General features: G+C 38.3%; 1 protein-coding gene across 2 annotated transcripts in view; it reads right to left on the reverse strand.

Moving 5' to 3' along the window:
• The window catches only part of LOC134538426 (putative lipid scramblase CLPTM1), a 90,317-nt gene that overhangs the window by 48,043 nt on the left and 22,374 nt on the right, over positions 1-19,900 (reverse strand). For both annotated transcript variants that reach the window (XM_063379748.1, XM_063379749.1), the window contains exon 7: positions 18,454-18,695. In XM_063379748.1, the coding sequence (XP_063235818.1) occupies positions 18,454-18,695 (242 nt within the window). The remainder of the gene's footprint in view (positions 1-18,453; positions 18,696-19,900) is intronic.

Genomic DNA, 19,900 nt, shown 5'->3' on the forward strand with positions numbered 1-19,900 from the left:
ACAATACTTTCTTAAAATAATAAATGCTATTTTTATTCTTAAATCCTACCCAGCGTCATGGAAACTTGCTAAAGTTATCACCATTCCAAAACCGGGAAAAAATGCGTCACTACCACAAAACAGGCAACCTATTAGCCTCCTAAATAGCATGAGTAAAATTTTCGAAAAAATTTTACTCAAACGACTTCAACACCATTCGGACGAACACGAAGTCATTCCAGATAACCAATTTGGTTTTAGAAGGGGCCACTCTACCTCTCACCCCCTAATTAAGCTCATTGAAGAGGCCACTGACGGTTTTAACTCACGAGCGAAATTTACTGTCGCAACGATGCTAGACGCGGAAAAAGCTTTCGACAAAGTTTGGATACCTGGCTTAATTCAAAAATTAATTACATTTAACTTTCCAGACACGTATATTCATCTGGTGGCCCACTATTTATGGCGTCGAAAATTTTTTGTATCAATAGAGGGGGCGAAATCATCCACTCGGGAGCTGACAGCAGGTGTGCCGCAGGGGTCCCCACTCTCACCCTTTTTCTATAATGTTTACACAGCCGACATCCCGCGGGAACATGCCCACGTGCAATTATATGCAGACGACACTGCAATAATATATCAATCCCCGAATTTGAAGTTTGCTTTAACCAAAGTTCAGAGGCAGCTTACCTCACTCGAACAATGGTACACTCGCTGGCGCATTAAAATAAATGGAGCCAAGTCCACAACTTTAATTTTAACTAAAAAATACACCGCCCCCGACCGCGAATTAAAAATTTTTAATCAAGCCATACCATTTGTTAAATCGGCTAGATATTTAGGTTTAACTCTAGATACCAGGCTCACCTGGAAAGTTCACACCACTAAGGTGACACAGTTTGCGCGAGGCACTTTGCGCAGCCTATACTCAATGTTTAAGGCCCCCCAATTTCCTAGAAAGAAAAAATTACAGCTGTATTTACAAATAGTTCGCCCTCAATTATTATATGCTTGCGAAATCTGGGGCTATGCAGCAAAATGCCATATCGATAAAGTACAGGTCACTCAAAATAAATTTCTTAGAGCCATTGCAGATTGCGGCTGGTACACCAGCACACTAGAAGTACACCAGCTACTCAAAGTAGAATATGTAGAGGAATATATAAAACGGCAAAACAGGTCTTTTTATGGCCAGCTCCCTGAACATGCCAATACTTATATGAATTCACTTCCGGACTACGACCCAGCTGCACAGCGACAGTTTAAAAAACCGCGACTTGCCTAAGCCAGGTTATACTAGAATCCACACATCCCATGTACGCAGGGCAACTTAGCAAACATAGCAGACGTTTCTCTCTGGCCCCGATGTGCCTGTCTACGTCCTGCGGTGCAAATAATCAACATTGGACTAGCCAATGATTGACATGCCCAGGACTCGTAAATATTGCGTCAACACTACTTTTGGCCCAGCGGGGCTCTATTTTATTGCGTCAACACTACCTTTGACCCAGCGGGGCTCTAATTATAAACCAGCGACAACTCGACCGCAGGCCCAAATTCCTTTAATTACCAAATCTTTCCTTCCCCCACCTCCTCCACTAGTCCTTGCTAGTTGTTTTCCCCAGCCATTATTAATTAATTCATTAATGTAACTTTCATTTTCTTGCTAATTCGAAATGGTCCGAAGCATGCAGGTGTAGGTTTTGACCCATGCAGCGGTCCACTGCCTGTGTGTTAGGGCTGACTCCGTATGCCTGAAGGGCGAGACCCGCCTGGCAGGCTTCACCTCCAGTGCCGGCCGCGTTTCGGAAGGCATGGGTTTTTGAATTGCGACAAAAAAAAAAAAAAAAAAAAAAAAAAAAACACTGGACGAGGGCATCTCTCTGCTCGAACAATAATAGATTAGGATGACATTCATTTACTAATTTCACTCTCTATTATTCAGGTTTAGACGACAACAGCCTGGGGGCTAACTACAGCAATACTGGTTTAGCCTAACTTTGACCGAACTATACTGGAACGCAATAGTTCGGTCCTTAAGGCGGCCAGGTGTTTACTAATCTATGTAATTTCTCCTACACATCGGTAAACTTACACGATGATATGCCTGCTTGGTCAGCCGGGTATGTGCGGCCTTGGAGCTATACACTACACTCACACAACGAGATTAATTAGGCCATTTTTGCGCACACTCCACACGCCTCTAAATACAGACATCACGACACTCTCATGCATCAGTTAGCCAACTAACTGAGGGGAAAGGGTGACCTCCCCCCGCCTGACACCTACACTATTAAAAATAGAGCCAAGCAACATGCGACAGCTATTTTACTTCTTCTGGACCGTGAGCCACCTTTAATCTTAAAATCACACACATCGCGCCCCGCCGACGTTTCCAATGATTCGATCAAAGTGACGGGGTTGCACTATTTATATTGGCGACCACATAGCGAGTTATGGGAACGTAATAGTTCCCGGTATCGCTGTCACACGCTCCCGGCCGAGCATATGAGGAAACGGCGGCGGCAGCCCCTTCTCAGTCGCACCTGTGTTTCCGTACCATGTGCGTCTCTGCCTGAGGACGGGAGCAGATAGCAGTTCCCGAAACGTCGCTTGTTTCTGTTTAGGTAAAACTATTGTATTTGTTTGTTTTTTCGTTTTGTCATGTTTTTTGTCTCGCTTCAACTGTTGTGCTGAATTATTTTGGGTTTCAATATTTTTGTGTTGTCATCATTTGTGGGGATTTTTTCGTTCTCTTAGTACATTTTTCTTTGTTTTTTCTTTGTTTGCTGACCATATTCCTGTTTCGGAATATTTTGTGGTGTTCATATCCTTGTTGACAACAGCAATTGTTTGCTTAATTTTGTGTGTTTTTTGTATCTTTTTTTGAGTATTTTTTTTGAGTATTTTTATTTTTATTTTTATTTATTTATTTTATTTATTAGTTTTTCTTCAACAGAAAAAGTTCTTAGCAATGGCGTATGTCCAAAAACTTACATCAAGTCATGCACTCCCATTGCACAAATCTTTTAAAGATAACATCAATGCCCGGTATGGACCCGGTATGCATATTTCTCTGAGGAAGTTGGAAAAGAAATTAATTGATTTATCACAATGTTCGAACAACTTGACTTTTCTCTGTAAATGTCGCAGTAAGGGAGTCATTCCTAGAGGACTCACAATCAAATCCCCGGTCAACAGCAAACAGGCTCAACAAATAACCCGGAAAGCCAGCCAAAAGCTTCCGAGTGAAAGAATTGCCGCATATCACTGCCAAAAATCACATTTGAACAATGAAATTTCGGCACTACAGCTTGAAATTCAGTCTACCCTCAATACTAAAGATTTCAATCGCATCTATCAGTCCATCACGAATCTGGTCCAAAAGAGGTCTCTACAGTGCAAAGAGAAGCAAAAAGATAAATTAGCCAAACTGACGAGTAAGATGAATACAAAAACACATCCCACAACACAGAGCATCAACACTGTCGTTAATTCATCTTCAAGAAAGCTGTCCAATAGCGAGGAAAATGTTTTACAAAAAGGCCTCAATTTCAGCATTGCTCCACGACACATTCCTGCACTTGACATAGTTTCATCTGTTGAGAGTGCAATATACAAACTTCCTGCCGCCAAACAAGATGAATTTCGTTGGAATGTGCGTACAGCAATCACTTCAGCTGGTCCACCTAAACCGAATCTGCCGCCTGATGAACTAAAGGCCATCAAAACTCTGAAATCCGACCATACCATTGTAATCCTCCCAGCCGATAAGGGTCGTGCTACAGTCATACTTGACAAACCAGACTATGAGCAAAAAATTACTGATTTGATCACCACAGATCAATATACAAAACTGGTAAAAGACCCCACAGCCAGCATTGAAAGAAAAGTGTACCAAACTCTAAAAAAACATCAGAATCACATCCCAGAAAAAACTAGATCAGAACTGACACCACACAGCAGTAAAGCACCCCACATTTACGGTCTTCCAAAGATTCATAAACCCGACATGCCTCTGCGCCCGATCATCAGTTGTTGTAATTCCCCATGCCAGAAACTATCAAAATATCTCCTGAAAATTGTTGAGCCACTAGCAGGACAGACAGATACATTTGTCAAAGATTCTAATCATTTTATTTCTATAGTCAAAACACTGAAAATAGAAAACAATGATACCCTGGTGAGTTTTGATGTCCAAAGCCTCTTCACTAATGTGCCAGTAGCCGAAACACTCAGCATTGTCAAGGCGAAATTGGAAGCTGATCCAACCCTAAAGGACAGAACTATAATACCAATCCCATCCATCATGGAAATGATTACCCTCTGTGTCACCACAACATATTTCCAGTTCAAGGATATTTTCTACAAACAGACCGATGGTATGGCAATGGGCTCTTCTCTTTCACCATTTATGGCCAATATATTTATGGAAAACTTTGAGCAAGAAGCACTTAGCAAAAGTAATAGCCCTCCAAAAATCTGGCTCCGTTATGTGGATGACACCTTCACTGTCTGGCAACATGGACCTGAAACTTTGGAGGAATTTGTGAACCACCTCAACTCTCTGAGGCCATCAATAAAATTCACATATGAAAAAGAAACCAAAGGTAGCATTCCTTTCCTGGATGTACTAGTCAGCAGAAAAAACAACAGCCTGGAAACAAAAGTATACAGGAAACCTACGCACACAGGCCAATACCTTAATTTTGCATCCAACCATCCCAAAACAACAAAAACTGGCATAATTCACACACTAACCAACCGAGCTGAGATTATTTGTTCTGATGAGAAATCTATTGCGGTTGAACACAATCATATAAAAAAAGAACTCATAGCCAATGGTTACCCTGTCAACACCATCAAACAGCATTTGAAATCCAACAAAACACTCAAATCCACAGAAACTGAGAAACCTGCAGGAACCCTAGTTATTCCATATGTTCAAGGGCTTTCAGAAAAAATAAGACGCCTAGGAAATAAATATGGACTTCAAACAGCATTCCGTTCTAAATCTACTATTAAAAGTATTGTTACCAAGGTGAAACCAGCCACAAAAAAATTACAAACTCACAACTGTGTGTATCAAATCCCCTGTGAATGTGGCCACATGTACATAGGTGAAACTGGCAGAGCTCTATCCACCCGAATCAAAGAACACAAAAACAACTGCAAGAAGGGTGAAACCCTAAAATCCAGACTTGCTGAACATACATGGGAAAATGGCCACAAAATTCTCTGGTAAGACTCCACACCACTCATACAGGAATCCGATAAAATAAAAGGGAAAATCAGGGAATCAGCCTTCATTATTAGCAATAAAAATATTTTCGGCCAGCAGAGCGTTGAATTAAAAAATATGTGGATCCCTTTGATAAAGAGAGAAACATCCCTGCAGCACAAAACAATAGCCAATACTCAACCCACCATAACCAATCCGCTTTAACTACATGGTGCACAGCCAATGGGGAGACAGCTCGTCTGTCATTGGCTGAGCAAGATGTAGCCCTTTCTCTGATAAATACCCTCATTTTCCAGCCCCTTCTCAGTCGCACCTGTGTTTCCGTACCATGTGCGTCTCTGCCTGAGGACGGGAGCAGATAGCAGTTCCCGAAACGTCGCTTGTTTCTGTTTAGGTAAAACTATTGTATTTGTTTGTTTTTTCGTTTTGTCATGTTTTTTGTCTCGCTTCAACTGTTGTGCTGAATTATTTTGGGTTTCAATATTTTTGTGTTGTCATCATTTGTGGGGATTTTTTCGTTCTCTTAGTACATTTTTCTTTGTTTTTTTTTTTTTGTTTGCTGACCATATTCCTGTTTCGGAATATTTTGTGGTGTTCATATCCTTGTTGACAACAGCAATTGTTTGCTTAATTTTGTGTGTTTTTTGTATCTTTTTTTGAGTATTTTTTTTGAGTATTTTTATTTTTATTTTTATTTATTTATTTTATTTATTAGTTTTTCTTCAACAGAAAAAGTTCTTAGCAATGGCGTATGTCCAAAAACTTACATCAAGTTATCACTATTTTGTATGGATACAAAGAAGGAGAGAAATTAAATCTACAATTTAATTGATAAATTTACTTTTATTTGCACTCATTAATTCAAATATGTTCATTACTTTAACGAAGACATTATTTAACTTTTACTATTTAAATATAACTTTTATACATGTTTGCTATTTAACTTCTTCCAATCTGTGTTATTCTGTTAAGGATAGGACAATGATAGGAAAAGAAGGAAACGAATGGGAGTGTTTCAAGTTAAATGTGCCTCGAAAAAGTCAAATCGATGGCTGTTCCAATCGAGTGGATGAGAGATAGATGCGGCGCAAGCGTACAATGAGCGTAACGGGACACAGCGCAATGGGACAATGTGTGTTACGGGACTCTTTTTCGTGCATGCAGCCAGCGTTCATTGATTTATTAGACGTTATCACGTCAAAAAAACCTCTTGCGTAAACGTCGAATATATTTTTTGGTCCCGCTATTAGATTCAGAGCGCGTTGTGTGGGTATTTTTTCCGTATAAAACAATGTATTTTTAAATAGAAATCTAATATATATTCGGACATTACCACTTACTTATTTAATTAACGGAAATACGACATTGTTTGACGTGTAAATTGTCTTTCAAAAACTTTTTAAACGTTATAACCTTCATCTGTTCGTCAGCGTCGCTACGGTGTATCCCGTACAAAACTGTAGCCAGCGCTCGTTGCAATCATTAATGTTTGGTTATGTTGCTTTCCGCATAGAGCGCGCGCACGTAGCTGAATATCTATATCTTGCCGATTGCATACAATTTGACAAAAAAAAAAACATTTGCACTAAGATTCAGCTGTGTTGGCTCGGTGAACAAACTGCGATCGGTCTTCGCGTGCGATGTGATGATTCGTTCGCTCCCTGGCTTTCGTGTTCCCGAAGAGACGCGCCGGCGAACCCAGGGAAGCCTTCTTTTCACAGACGAGAGAGCACAAACCCGAAGTTCCCCGAAGTTTACGTTTTTTTTTCCGTATCTTTAATGTAGCTATCCTAACCAAATCAACCATCCACAATGTTTTAAAGTATTTATAATGCAGCTAACCTAACGTAATTGACTATTAGGTGCTCTTTATCAGGTGCTGAGTTAACTACATTTCATAGCCTGCATTGTTTTGTGTTGTGTACTACGGTAGTTATGCGTTCATTCAGCTTGCAATTTGCATTTGGATCACAGATGTTTTTCTATTTAAAGTTGAATAAAGGTTTTTGTTGTATGACTTATTAATTTAAATTGTTTGGCGTGCTCTTTTATACGTCCCTTTTTAAATAAACGTACTTTCCATGAATGGGTTTTGTTTTTATGAATAACTTTAAAAACAAAAAATTTTTTTCCCGCATAATTGTCGCACCCCTAATTTTCCAACTTGATGTTAGAGTAAAATGTGCAACGATTATGCGAGAAAACATGGTATATTCTCATTTTAAATTCACTTTACCACACAATTTTCGTTGACTTCAAAAGCCTTTAAATCTACTGAGTTCTCCAGAATTCAGTGGCTATAAAATACTTAATTCTCAAAGAAATTATAAATAGGTATGATTGATAGTTATATATTCATTATTCACTTAACAAAAATTACTCACTCTAAAACATATATGAACTTTAATATAATGCTAATGGTACATTATTAACACCAGAAAAAAAAAATACTCTCTAGAATTCTGCAAGTTCTTGAGCTAGATTTTAAGCACTTACTCGACTGAACCAAAAAAATATCAAGCATGGACTCGACTCAACGGTATTATTACTGAACTACAAAAATCTGCACGCTCGTTCAACTCTAGTATAAAGTTTTCAAAGCTCATTTGCATGGATAGCCTGCGACTCAAAAACTCAAAACTGAATTGAGTAAACAGATTTAGTCTGACTTAGTTTGAAAGTGGAGTTAATTGTACTCGACAGGGTTTGTTAAAACTTGATACATACCGTATTTAACATGTGCATACCACTAATTTTGGTTTGGAAAAACCTTACAGTGAAACCTTGTACACTAGAGTCCCATTATAGCGAGGTGTCATGGTTCCGGGTTTGATCCTCGCTATAACCGTGTCCTCGCTATAACTGAATTGGACAGATTTTGGCCCCCAAAAAATAAAAATAAACCGAAAATAGCATAAAAATTGTGTTTAAACCTGTATAATTGGAAAATAACAGGTTATATTAACGAAATCTTATTTTCTGTGAGCAGATGTTTGAATTATCTTTAAAATGATACCCCACAAGTACGGATGCGATCACCGATTGCGTCAAAATAACCAGAATACCCTACCACGCCACGTAAGTATAGCATCTCAGCCCGCAATCCGCGGCCGACGCAGCATTGTCCTGCTATCATTTTCGACACGAGCTGTCTGCTGGCGGCCATGTTGGTTCGGGATGTTGATAACAGACGGCGCTAGTGTAGCGGACGATTTAATTCCTTGCAAAAAAACAGGAGTGCGGCAACGCACGTACGCCTCAAACGAAATAGTCGCTGAAAAACTATACTTTTTTCATTTAAAGAAACCTATAAACTTTTTTAGAAAATAAATTTGGGATTAAACTCAAACTATCAACACCCCCTTCCCGGACAGATGCCCCAACAACTGACAGAAACAAAAGTTACATGAAAACTGTCCTAGCAATTTGGAAATAAATACGGTAAAGCCTGCTATTTGTCAAATAATAAAATAAAAAACCTGACGTGTTTGTAAACGTGCCACGACTGAAATAATTCCAAACAAGTTTATAAATATTTGTGTATTATTAACGCAATTTATTTGCAACAAGTATAAAGACGACTCTGACTTTTTTGGCCTAACAGAGTTATAAACAATGTTGTTATTCGTTAATGAAAAGGTCCCAACAAATTAATTAAGAGCATTTATATTTAAAAAAAAGTGCACATTGTTATGTTTAATGGCGGGAAAAAAATAGATTTTGTCTATTTTCTAAATGATAAGAAATGCATACAAGTACAGTAGAGCACCCTTCAACCGTAATTCCCACAAACGGAACTCCCGATATCCGGAACTAATTTTCCAAAAAATATTAAAGCATTAAAAAACATCTCCAAAACATTTCCGCACTGGAACGAGGCGTTTTTGCTTTTGCCTGACTGTACATGTCTTGTAGGCGCGCGCGTGCACGTCTGTCAGAGAGCTAATTATAGCCGGTCTTTCCCGCGCATTGCGTATATATACAGCTGGTTTTCGCGTCGGACGTGAATTACTATAAAGATGTTTATGCTACAAGTAGTTTTATTGTTTCACTATGTCAAGTAAACGGAAAATTCCGGCCGGCCCGAGAGTATGTACACCGACTCCCACTACACACGCTGACACACGTGATAGCGAGTAACATTTACTTCCAACGTGTATTGCTTTCAGTTTGTAGACAATAATTTAGAGTACAAATATGTATTGTGTACATATTTATACGTTAATATATGGTTAAACAGCCTACATTGACCTGTATTTCTCTATCTCTGTTTTTAAACGAGATGCTTGAAGTGTTATTCTTGTTTATGTGAAATGTAGAGCTGTAGCAAACCGTATGTATTCGGTACTGAGTAACGGGTGCGCCATCCAGTAACGAGTAACGAAACGTTACACACGGCTGCATTTCGTTACTCGCATTTTTCGTATGTTTTACGCATGCGCGTGCATATTAGATGAATTTACGTTGCAAAGAACAATATTTGTTTATTAAGTAAAGTATAATTTGGAAATTCGTCCAAGTTTTTTTTACTGTTTATTAAAGGTATTGTGTGTGTAGACAAAGTTTGAGATTGGAACAGAAACAACGTAAGAAAGTATTTTTTACAAATTAGAAATATGTATGTTTTTGTATTTTACTGCGTATTTTCACGTTTTTTTTGTTATCTTAAAAGAGATAATATAATAAAGCCGCTTTAATGAGATTTAATTGTTTCTTGGTTAACAAAAACTGTTAATTATCAAATATTGTTAATTGTTTATATTCTATTTGTTATTATTTACGCGACGTCATACTGTACGCGTACGCAAAACCACTCGAATCGTTGCTGCAACATAACATGGCATGTTATGCGGTATCAGAAGTAACGAGTAACGTAACGATACAATAGTAACTAGTAGTAATTGTTATAATAACGAATACATACGGGTACACTTTTTTTCGTTACTTTTACACCTCTAGTGAAATGTAAACTGTGCGTGGCAGTGACTATACACTCTCCGGAAGTGTGAATCACTAGCACGTCAACACAGAAGTAACACAATACTGCAGCTGTAGTCATACTACCTCCCCCGATCCCTCTTCTTGTCCTCTTCGCTCACGCAAGCACCCACCCACAGAGATAAGAAACACGTGCCTGCCAGCTTGCTTGAATGAAGGTCATTCAACCGGCCCGGAGGCCGGCCCCACCGCAACTCCCCTTACCGGGAATTTTCCCATAACCGGAATAGACCTCCCCCCAATGATTCCGGTTGAGGGGTGCTCTACTGTATATGTATATTCAAAGGCTTAATTTATTCGAGTCGAGCATACCTTGGCCTTGAAGCCAAGCGGAAGTTTGATAAAAGAAAGGACGGGATTCTATTTTTAAAGCCACGCACTTAGATGGCGACTGCAAGGCTGAAGAATGTGACAGGTGTCAACGGCAAGATGTCTAGTGGCGAGCGAGAGGGGTGGAGATAAAGCAGACAAATAACAAAGGGGCGCTTCATGCGATCACGCCGTAAATTCCTCAAAAAGACCTTGTTATAGCCGTGTTCTCGCTATTACCGTGCTCGCTATAACAGGATTCTCCTGTATTTCCATTTTCACTATTTATGTTTTCCTGCATTTAATGAAGTTTTCTTAAAGTAGTGATTTTGACTAATTGCATTGCACAAAAAATGTAAATTCAACTCTTTATATTTATAAATACTAGAAATCAATGACATTTTGAAATGAAAGGTCAGCTGTTTGCCATAGATATGCAACACAGCAAAACAAATTTTTTTAATCTCTCTAGTGTACTTTTTTATACTTAAGTGTCAATCGATAGTATTGATGTTCAACACAAATGTAGCAAAACCAAAAGTATCACATCTTGTATCTTCATATTTTTGATTATATATTCAAAATGTTGGACGACTTTAGTTTTGTTTATAAAAGAGGCTTTATGCATTTTGCATTTAGTTTATTACCATTTTTTTTAAATGTGACAAGCATTTGGATTGTCATTTTTGAAGTGATCAATAATTTTACCAAACATGGCAGAAGAAAATGGAAGAGTTACCTTTCTCCATATGTTGGGTTTACACTTTTTAAAGTTAATATTATATTTTAGGAAAAGATTTTTAATCATGTCCATTCAATGGTACTAAAAAAGAGTCAATTAGGTTATTTAAAAAGTGAAAACATTAGGTATAAACTTTTAATTTCATATTTTTGTGTGAAATTATAACTATTATAGCATTTCATTACCATAAATAAGGGAAAAAAATCACTAAACAAAAATGAAAATTAAAAAAATTAATAATTTATCATTTTCAAAAGGATATGTTCTGTGTTACATTTTTTGTGCAGTGAAATTAGTAAAATTATCACTACTTTAAGAAAACTTCATTAAATGCAGGAAAACATAAATAGTGAAAAACATGCATTATTAATTTTGACCCTTAATATTGTTGCATAATCCATTCTTGTATGTGTGTGTGTACACACACACACAACACACAAGGGCGCCGTTAGCCGATGGCCTAGGAAGGGGGGGGGGGGAAGTTGTGGGAAAAGTATGTATATTTTTGCATTTGGCTATTTTTTTTTTAATCTTTAGGGCAGGGATGCCACCAAGAATGGTTATAAAATCCTGTATTAGACCATAAAAAATCCTGTAAAATCCTGTAAGAAGAAAATTTATGTAAACAGGTTTTTCATTCGCGCCAACATTTTTTTACAGCTAAGACACGAGAAAACAAAGTATTATAAGCATATTTCTTCAAAAATCAGCTTTTACTTCATTTCAGTTGCATAGGCCTACTTAAAAATAATAATAATGAATGTAGATAAAAAAAACTGATAAGAATTACATGTAAAGAGTTAAGTACCAGTATGAGGTTCTCACAAAAATCACTTAAAAAATATACACACAGACTATGACATATTTGCAGACATTTCTTGCCTGAACACTCCAACTGCTTCACTTCTTCAGGTTCCTAGCTTTTTTTCTTAGCTCATCAGTGGGTTTGAATTCTAGCCCCAAATTTTTGGTCCTGTTGTGGCAGTGCAACAATGCATTCAACATTGGCATTTCTAAACGTGACCTGTTTGCAGTTTTCACAATTTTCAAATTACTGAAAATTTTTACTACAGCAGCATTGTTGTGAGGAAGACAAAAAGCATCGCTTTAGCTAGTCTTGAAAGTAACGGAAACATTGGTTTTCCATTTTCTTCTGCTTCGGATACAGTGTGCCAGTAGGTGTCAATATCCATCACAGATGAATTTTCCTCAGGTTCCTTCAGTGAGTATGAGATGAATTCTTCCTGTAGCTCGTCCCGTTTGTCATCTGGAATGATATTCAGGAACCTAACCACTAGTGCTTCCAGTTTTTTCCAGTCACCTGATGACTAGAGCCAAGATTTTATGGTGTTATGAAAAAGGACTTTTCGTCATTAAGAATTGTGGATTTCGTCTTTATCGTCATAAAAAATTAAAACACATGTAATAACATGTACACACCTAGCAGAGCTGCCTTGATCAAATGCTTCAATAATTCGTGGTTAGAGACTTAAAATATGCACATTAAACATAAACATAAAAGTACATAAAAAATTAACAACTAAAATATTCAGTATTCTTATGCAGGTAAGTACTGTTCCTGAGTTCAGGAGAGAGTCTAAATTAATTAAAATATAATAAACTACAGTTAAACTTTTGTTCTATAAATGCAATATAATTAAGCTCAGGAAAAAGCCACCATTGTCAGCAGTTCAGCATTCTGTGGTTTTAGAGATCTTCTTCTGTCACTTACAACTACAGAATACTTAGAAAAAGATCTTTCTGAGTCCACATTCGTTGCAGGTATCCATATTAACTTTAAAGCAGCAGCTGCAAATTCAGGATAATCCGCTTTCATTTTACATAGTATGTCCACCATGTCTATATAGTTCACATGCGGTTTCTTCTGCTCTTGGGAAACCAGGTTTTGGAGTGTTATGTAGCCTGTCGCTACAGAGGTCTTCTGCACCTTGCAAAGGAAAGGTAGGTTCCCAATATGTTTCTGGAATTCTTTTTCCTCCACACGAATGTTTCCTACATTTTGAGGATTCATTAGAGCGCTGATTCCCAGAAATAGTTGACGAGATGGATCAGTGTTCACCAGATCAATCAGTTTTATAAGACTGAGTTTAGCTGTGTTCTTGAACTGCTCTGTAAGGGCTGCAGAGTTGACAGTTTTCATTTCAGCCAAAATGTCTTCAACATTTTCAGGAAATATTCCCTTAGCCAAGACATCAAGAGTAGTTTGCAGTTTACTCAATTTTGTGCACAACTGATGAGCAGTAGGATACTTTGTTCCTTCAAGAAAATTAATTAACTCTACAAAGGTGTTACAGTTTTGAGCCACAAATGTAAGAGTGGCCTCAAGACATTGTAACTCTTCCTTCTGGAGTCCCTTGATATATTTAACACCAGAGTTATCTTCGCTAAGCTGCTCAAAGAACTCCACAATGTCGTGCAGATGGAGTGCGAGGTATGATACAGATTCAAACCATGTGTTCCAACGTGTAACAACTGGCATGGGGAATAACTTGACCAGAGCCTTGTTTTCTCCATGTTTCTGGAGAAGAAATTGAAGGTATGCATGCCTCCTCTTTCTGGTGTTAAGAAAGGCCATCTTTACCTTACAAACGAAGAGGTTCAGTTCTTCCAAGTTGTTTTGCCAGATCTGCCCAACAATGTTTACTTTATGGGCCCAACATTGTATGTGGTACATGTGGTCACCAAATACACCTTCAAGGGTGCCAGCAGATTTTGTCATGTATCTGGCACTATCTGTAACATACGCAATTATGTTTTCTTCCTTGACTTCATATTTGGAGCATACATCAATCACTGCCCGAGAACAACAAACAGCATTTGCTGCATCAAGGACACAAGAAGCCCCTAAGATAACATCTTGTTCAGCACCTGGTTTCAGAATTTTAAACAAGATGTTGAAAACACAATTATTACTCTTGTCAGTGGTTTCATCTGCGAGTATGACCACATCTTGCCCCAAGAGCTGCTGCTTGATTTCCACTTCTTTTTTCTCTCTAAGTAGGGGAATGTACTTTTTCCTCATCCAATCCGCTGTTGGAAGATCACCAGCACCACTTACATTCTTCTGCATCCATGCAGTCAGCTTGCTGTTGTCAAGTTTCTCAAGAGGAATACCTGCAGCTACAAAGGCTTCAACAGTTTCGAGAACAAAATCTTCCTTTTGTTTTTTTGCGCATATTTGCGCCACTCCTGCTTCTGGGATAGAAAGCTGTCGTTTCAAAGTGCATGGGGATCGTTTAGCTTTTACACGTTTGTCGCTAATTATGTGCTTGTTTACCGTGTCCTTACGTTCATGCTCCAAACGGCAATTACAATATTTACAGAAAAGTATTTTTCCGTCACTGACGTATAATCCCTCATTCTTAAACTCGTCAGCACGTGATGCCGCAGTAGCTTTATTTTTCGGCATGATTAAGAAATTTAGCTTTCATTTATGCACGTCATTTGTAAACAAAGCCCGGAGGTACCAAAAACTAGTATTTACTGAAGTTGTAGCGAAAAAATAAACCGCGGGAAGCCTACTTTTTACAAGCGAGAGAGCCTTATACCCGAAGTAAAAGGTTAGGTTATGTCAGGTCAGTGAAATAAATGTTTTTATTTATTTTCCGGAAGGGTTGGGTAGGTAAGCGTTATTTAAAATATTTAATGACCGTAAAATAAATAAATCCTTGCAATATGGTGCTTTTTCATTAGCGATCGGAAAACTTCGATTATGTTAAGATTTTGGCTCTCTCGCCTGTGAAGTGTGAAATGAAAATGAAGGCTTCACGGTAAACTGCTTATTCAACAAGCACACAAAATTGCGTTACAGTGAAATTTCATTAAATATCAAGTTATCATTAAATATCAATATTCGCTTTTATTTTATTTTCAGACCTGCCAACATTCAAATTTAAAAAATCATGAGGTCCTCGATAAAAATTTTCAGGCCCATAAATACAAGTTAGAAATAAAAAACAACAAATGAGAATCTTTAAATTTAAGTGACATACCTGTACATATGTTACATGGTCTCTGCTTCAAAATTTATTTCAACAAATTATAGGTTGCAGATTTAATTTAGTTGAACATAATTTAGCGCTGTCGTGTAGTGATCATGCAAGGCCGCAACTAAAAAAGATGTAAAATAACATTCTGCTCGTGTAACACTATTATCACTGTTCACAGCAAAATTAATTTTTTTATTGGAAGCAATACACTTCACGTATTAGTTGTGTTTTTTTGTAGCGATATGTTTCACAATGTCTCCTCTTCCACTATGCGAGATAGAAAAATCAGCACGGCACATGCTACAAAACGCAAAATTGCTTCCTTTACGTGACTCGAGTATTGATGGAAACTCGTTACTGTAAGCTTTCGTAAAACTTGTTTAGTAACTTTTACAAACAAAATCTTGGGGCCCCAAAAAATCGTGAGGAAACACTATTTTGGCGTGAGGGCGTGAGATGGACCTTAAAATCGTGAGCCTCACACCAAAATCGTGAGAGTTGGCAGGTCTGTATTTTCATACGTATTTATTTAATGAATGCAGTTTTTGTTCACGTGTATATTTCAAAGGATACAGCAAACAAGGTGCTGAGATTTTTCACATTGTTGTGTTTGTTAACTTGTTAATTTTAGTTTACGATCGTCAGTTGTTAATATTGCGTGATCTCTAGTGGCTAGATGCGTTTAAAAACCCTAACCTAACTCCGATAACGATCTTTTTTTTGTTCGTGAAATCGTCAATTTTTGTGATAGCTTGTAATTTTTTAAGATGAATAATTAACGCATTAAATAACCACCACACTGCAGTTGGATGACGACCATTTCTTCTACAAACAGATACGGAATTTTTGTCAATCAACCAATAGTCGGTTGTTAACGATTTAAATCAATATTGAGGTGTTTATTTGTGGTTTGTGGTTAGAAACCATTTCACATTTTTCGCGGTTTGGGATGAATTTCGCGTGAAAATTCGCGATTTTGCATAAAACCATATAATCTTGGCTCTACTGATGACTTATATGCAGGGTCCAAAATAACTATGTTTTTAAGTATTTCATCATTGAGGGGCAAGAGAAGATACAGTTCTTGGGTTCCTGTCTCATAAAAGTCCCTCACACTTGAAAATAAGTTTTTTATTTCTTCTAGGGATGCATCAGCAGTTTCTAGAAAATTTCTTGTTTTATGGCCTATGAATATGCCTGCATCTGTGAGCTGGTTTTCTCTCTTGTAATCAACAGCTGTAATTTCACATTTCTGTATGACTTCAAACTGTACAAAACTAGCAATGAATTGCCGTAGAAGAATACATATTTGTGGATGGAGCTTGTGAACACAAGGCCGTTCTTTTTGGAACATGACATTAAATTTTGTGAAACTAGGGAGTACTGCCTGAAGGAAATAGAAATAAATTTTTGCTGCATCAGACTGCAAGGTAATTCTAATCCGTTTAACAGCTTCAGAATTGGCCTCTTTTCCATCCAGTCTGTCAAAGTATTCTGCCAAAGCTGGCCATTGTTCTAAGAGACGCTCCACACAATTCAAAAGGGCCAACCACATGGTAAAACAAGGCCGCAGAATACTATGATATTATACTTCCATTAAATCTTGAATGGTGCTGAAATCATCTTTTCTTTTGCCAGATGACTTGAAATGAACATACACATCTTTGGCAAGCTGCTCACATACATCTGGTAACTGATTACAGGCGTGGGAAACTGCTAAATGAGCAACATGGCATGTGCAGTGCAGAAACCACACATTTCCCTGATGTTGCCTCACACGTGAAAGTACAGAATTAAATTCACCTACCATGGCTTTGGCACCATCGGAGGACATGCTGAGACCGTTTTCCCAAGGGATACAGTCTTGTTCAAATGAAGAATTTACCAAATTAAATAAGTTTTCTCCACTAGCCTGACCACTTTATTCAATCACTTTATACAGGAACCCAATGCCTGAACAATGATCTGGCTCGTTTTTGTACGCGAGTAGTGAAAATTCTTAGCAATTTCGCTGTCAGGAAACATCTGTGGGACGAGTTTTGTGAAACTGTCGCTAAGTTTCATTGGCAAATTGTTTTCACAAATAAAATTCGCCCACATGAGCTCGGCATCTACAATTTTGTTGTCTGGTTTGCTGATGAAAGATGTGAGAGAAGTACATTGTTCAGCAGCCCTCTGATTTATCTGGTGTATTTGTGTGCTTTCGTGACGCCTAAGATCTTTCAGACCACCCTTTTGAATGTTAAAGTCCGACTGACACAATGAACACACTGTAGTAAAGTCCGTTTTACCGGGTTTCAGCCACTTTAATTCTACTTCCCACTCACGTTTGTATCTTTGTTTATACAGCGTTCAATCTGGAGATGCCTTGCGTTTTCTTTCCATTTCTTTCAATTACAATCTCCACAAAGATGCAAGCCGAATTTTTTGTATGAAACAATTACTTTAAAATCAACAACAAACTGTAAACACTCCGTCAATCCATCATAGAAATCGTGATTGCACGGTATAACACAGACTGTAAAAACTCCGTCACAGATATCACTCCGCACAAATATTACTGGGCGTGTTCCATTACACGCACGAACGCACCATTGCGCAGAAGAGAGAAACAGAACACGGTGTCTAAAACAACTGTCATAGATATTACGATGCAATGTATACTTTCATCCGTGAAATAAAAATATGCTTCCAGACATAAAAGGTAGAGCGTGAATTGTTATCATCTTAGAAAAACTGAAACGACGTAGCAAAGTGAAGTGTCTCTTGATGACATGTTATCTATGAAGTGGAGCGGAAGCAGTAAGTAAATATTTATGTTTGTGAGTTCGTCAATTAAAATATCCGTGATTCAAAGTGCTTATCCATTAATCCGGTGTAACCCCAAAATATCCGTGAAAACGGATAAAATCCGTAAAAACGGCAACCCTGCTTTAGGGCTCTAGGGGGAGCAAGTGCCCCCCCCCCCTTTACAGACACCCTTTTATATATATATACAATATACATTTGACTCAAAGGTATAAATACTAAACTTGGATTGAATCTACATAAAATTTGTAGACCTGCCCATCTACATTTATTCGGTAAAAAAAACACAAAAATAATCATACTTAAAAGGCAATAAAAGAGTATTATCACAGTGGAGACAAAGCGGGGAGCAGGGGGCGGCTCACCGTTCTTGAAGGCGAGCAGCTCAAAGACATTGTGCAGGATGGAGACGGCGACGGTGAGCGCCAGCAGGTAGGGGGACGTCTCGAGGAGCGCCTCCTTCAGGGTGTCCTGGTCCTCGTCCGACTCCTCCGCCAGCCCCCCGCCCAGCATGTTGCTGGTCCACGACTTGCGCATCTCCTGGGCCGAGTACACCTGCCACTTGAACAGCGACAGCGGCTGGAAGGTCAGCGACAACTCCAGCCTCCTGGGGAAACACCGCACACGCTCCTGGAGACGGCATGCTGTGACGTAGTTCGAGTCACTTTTTTTTACCTTGTCACACGCGAAATAAAAAGCAGAAGCATAGTGGTGATTGTCAAGCCTTCCGCTCTTTCCGGAGCTCAATAAACCAACCGGCGATGGTGCCATTGTATCTTGATTTGACAAAATTGGTGAAATAAATGCAATTATAATATTAGCCTATTATCTATATAAATAAATATGTAAACGTTCATTCGTTCAAAATCTTAAATCTCACAAAGTTCTTCAATGATTGCTTTGAAATTTCGACAAAACGTTGAATTCAATATATGCTTGATTTTATATACCAATGCACCCCTCTGAAAGATAAAAAGATTTAACAAAACATAGATAGGTAAAAACATAGAATTTTAATATTTTCATTGCTACAGAGTGTGATAGATGTGAAACTTTTACTGTATGTATTGAGTTATGTGTATTATTTTTAGTTAATGTATTAGCTTCTTGAGCTGTCTGGCATGTTGTCGAGATGACAGAGTGTGTACAGAGTCAATAGTTTATCTGCGGGAGCCTGATGTCACGGGACAACAGGAAATGTACCGTGAACCAGTAGCGGAACTTGGGTAAATAACACACAGCCTCTTGGCCTGGAAGTAAAAACATGTGAGCAACCATGTCTACAGAAACAGGGCAGGAACTGACCTCCAGGTCACGAGGTTGTTACAGAGTGACCCCCCGGTCACAGGGTGGAGACAGAGTAGAAATAAAGGCAGATGAAGCTATCGGGGTTGAGAGAGTCTTTCGTAGAAGCTGGAGGAGGACAGTCGCAAAGTAGGACCCAAGCAGGGTCCGAGCGCTTGGCAGGAAGCGCGATGATTAGTTAAAGTCTTCAGAACACTGGAAGCAGTTAAGGTAGATACTTCGCAACCGCCATGGCTTGGCTGCCATTAGCAAGCTTAATAATGAATTAAGAAGTTTATGATCATTGTAAGATAACACCGATGCAGAGTATAATAAAAGAGAACACAGTATTACAGGAGTTAAAGTTATTGCTTAAAACTTCACAATGCAAACACTACAACTTGGAGCAGACCTTGAGCTGGAAGGAAAAAGAGAAAAAAAAGCTTCACCTGGTTACCACGTAATCATGCAGACGTGGCCACAACCTGAATAAATTACAAACAAACACAACAGCTTCATGATTTTTGT

This window comes from Bacillus rossius, chromosome 13, assembly GCF_032445375.1.
Source record: "Bacillus rossius redtenbacheri isolate Brsri chromosome 13, Brsri_v3, whole genome shotgun sequence".
Taxonomy (NCBI): domain Eukaryota; kingdom Metazoa; phylum Arthropoda; class Insecta; order Phasmatodea; family Bacillidae; genus Bacillus; species Bacillus rossius.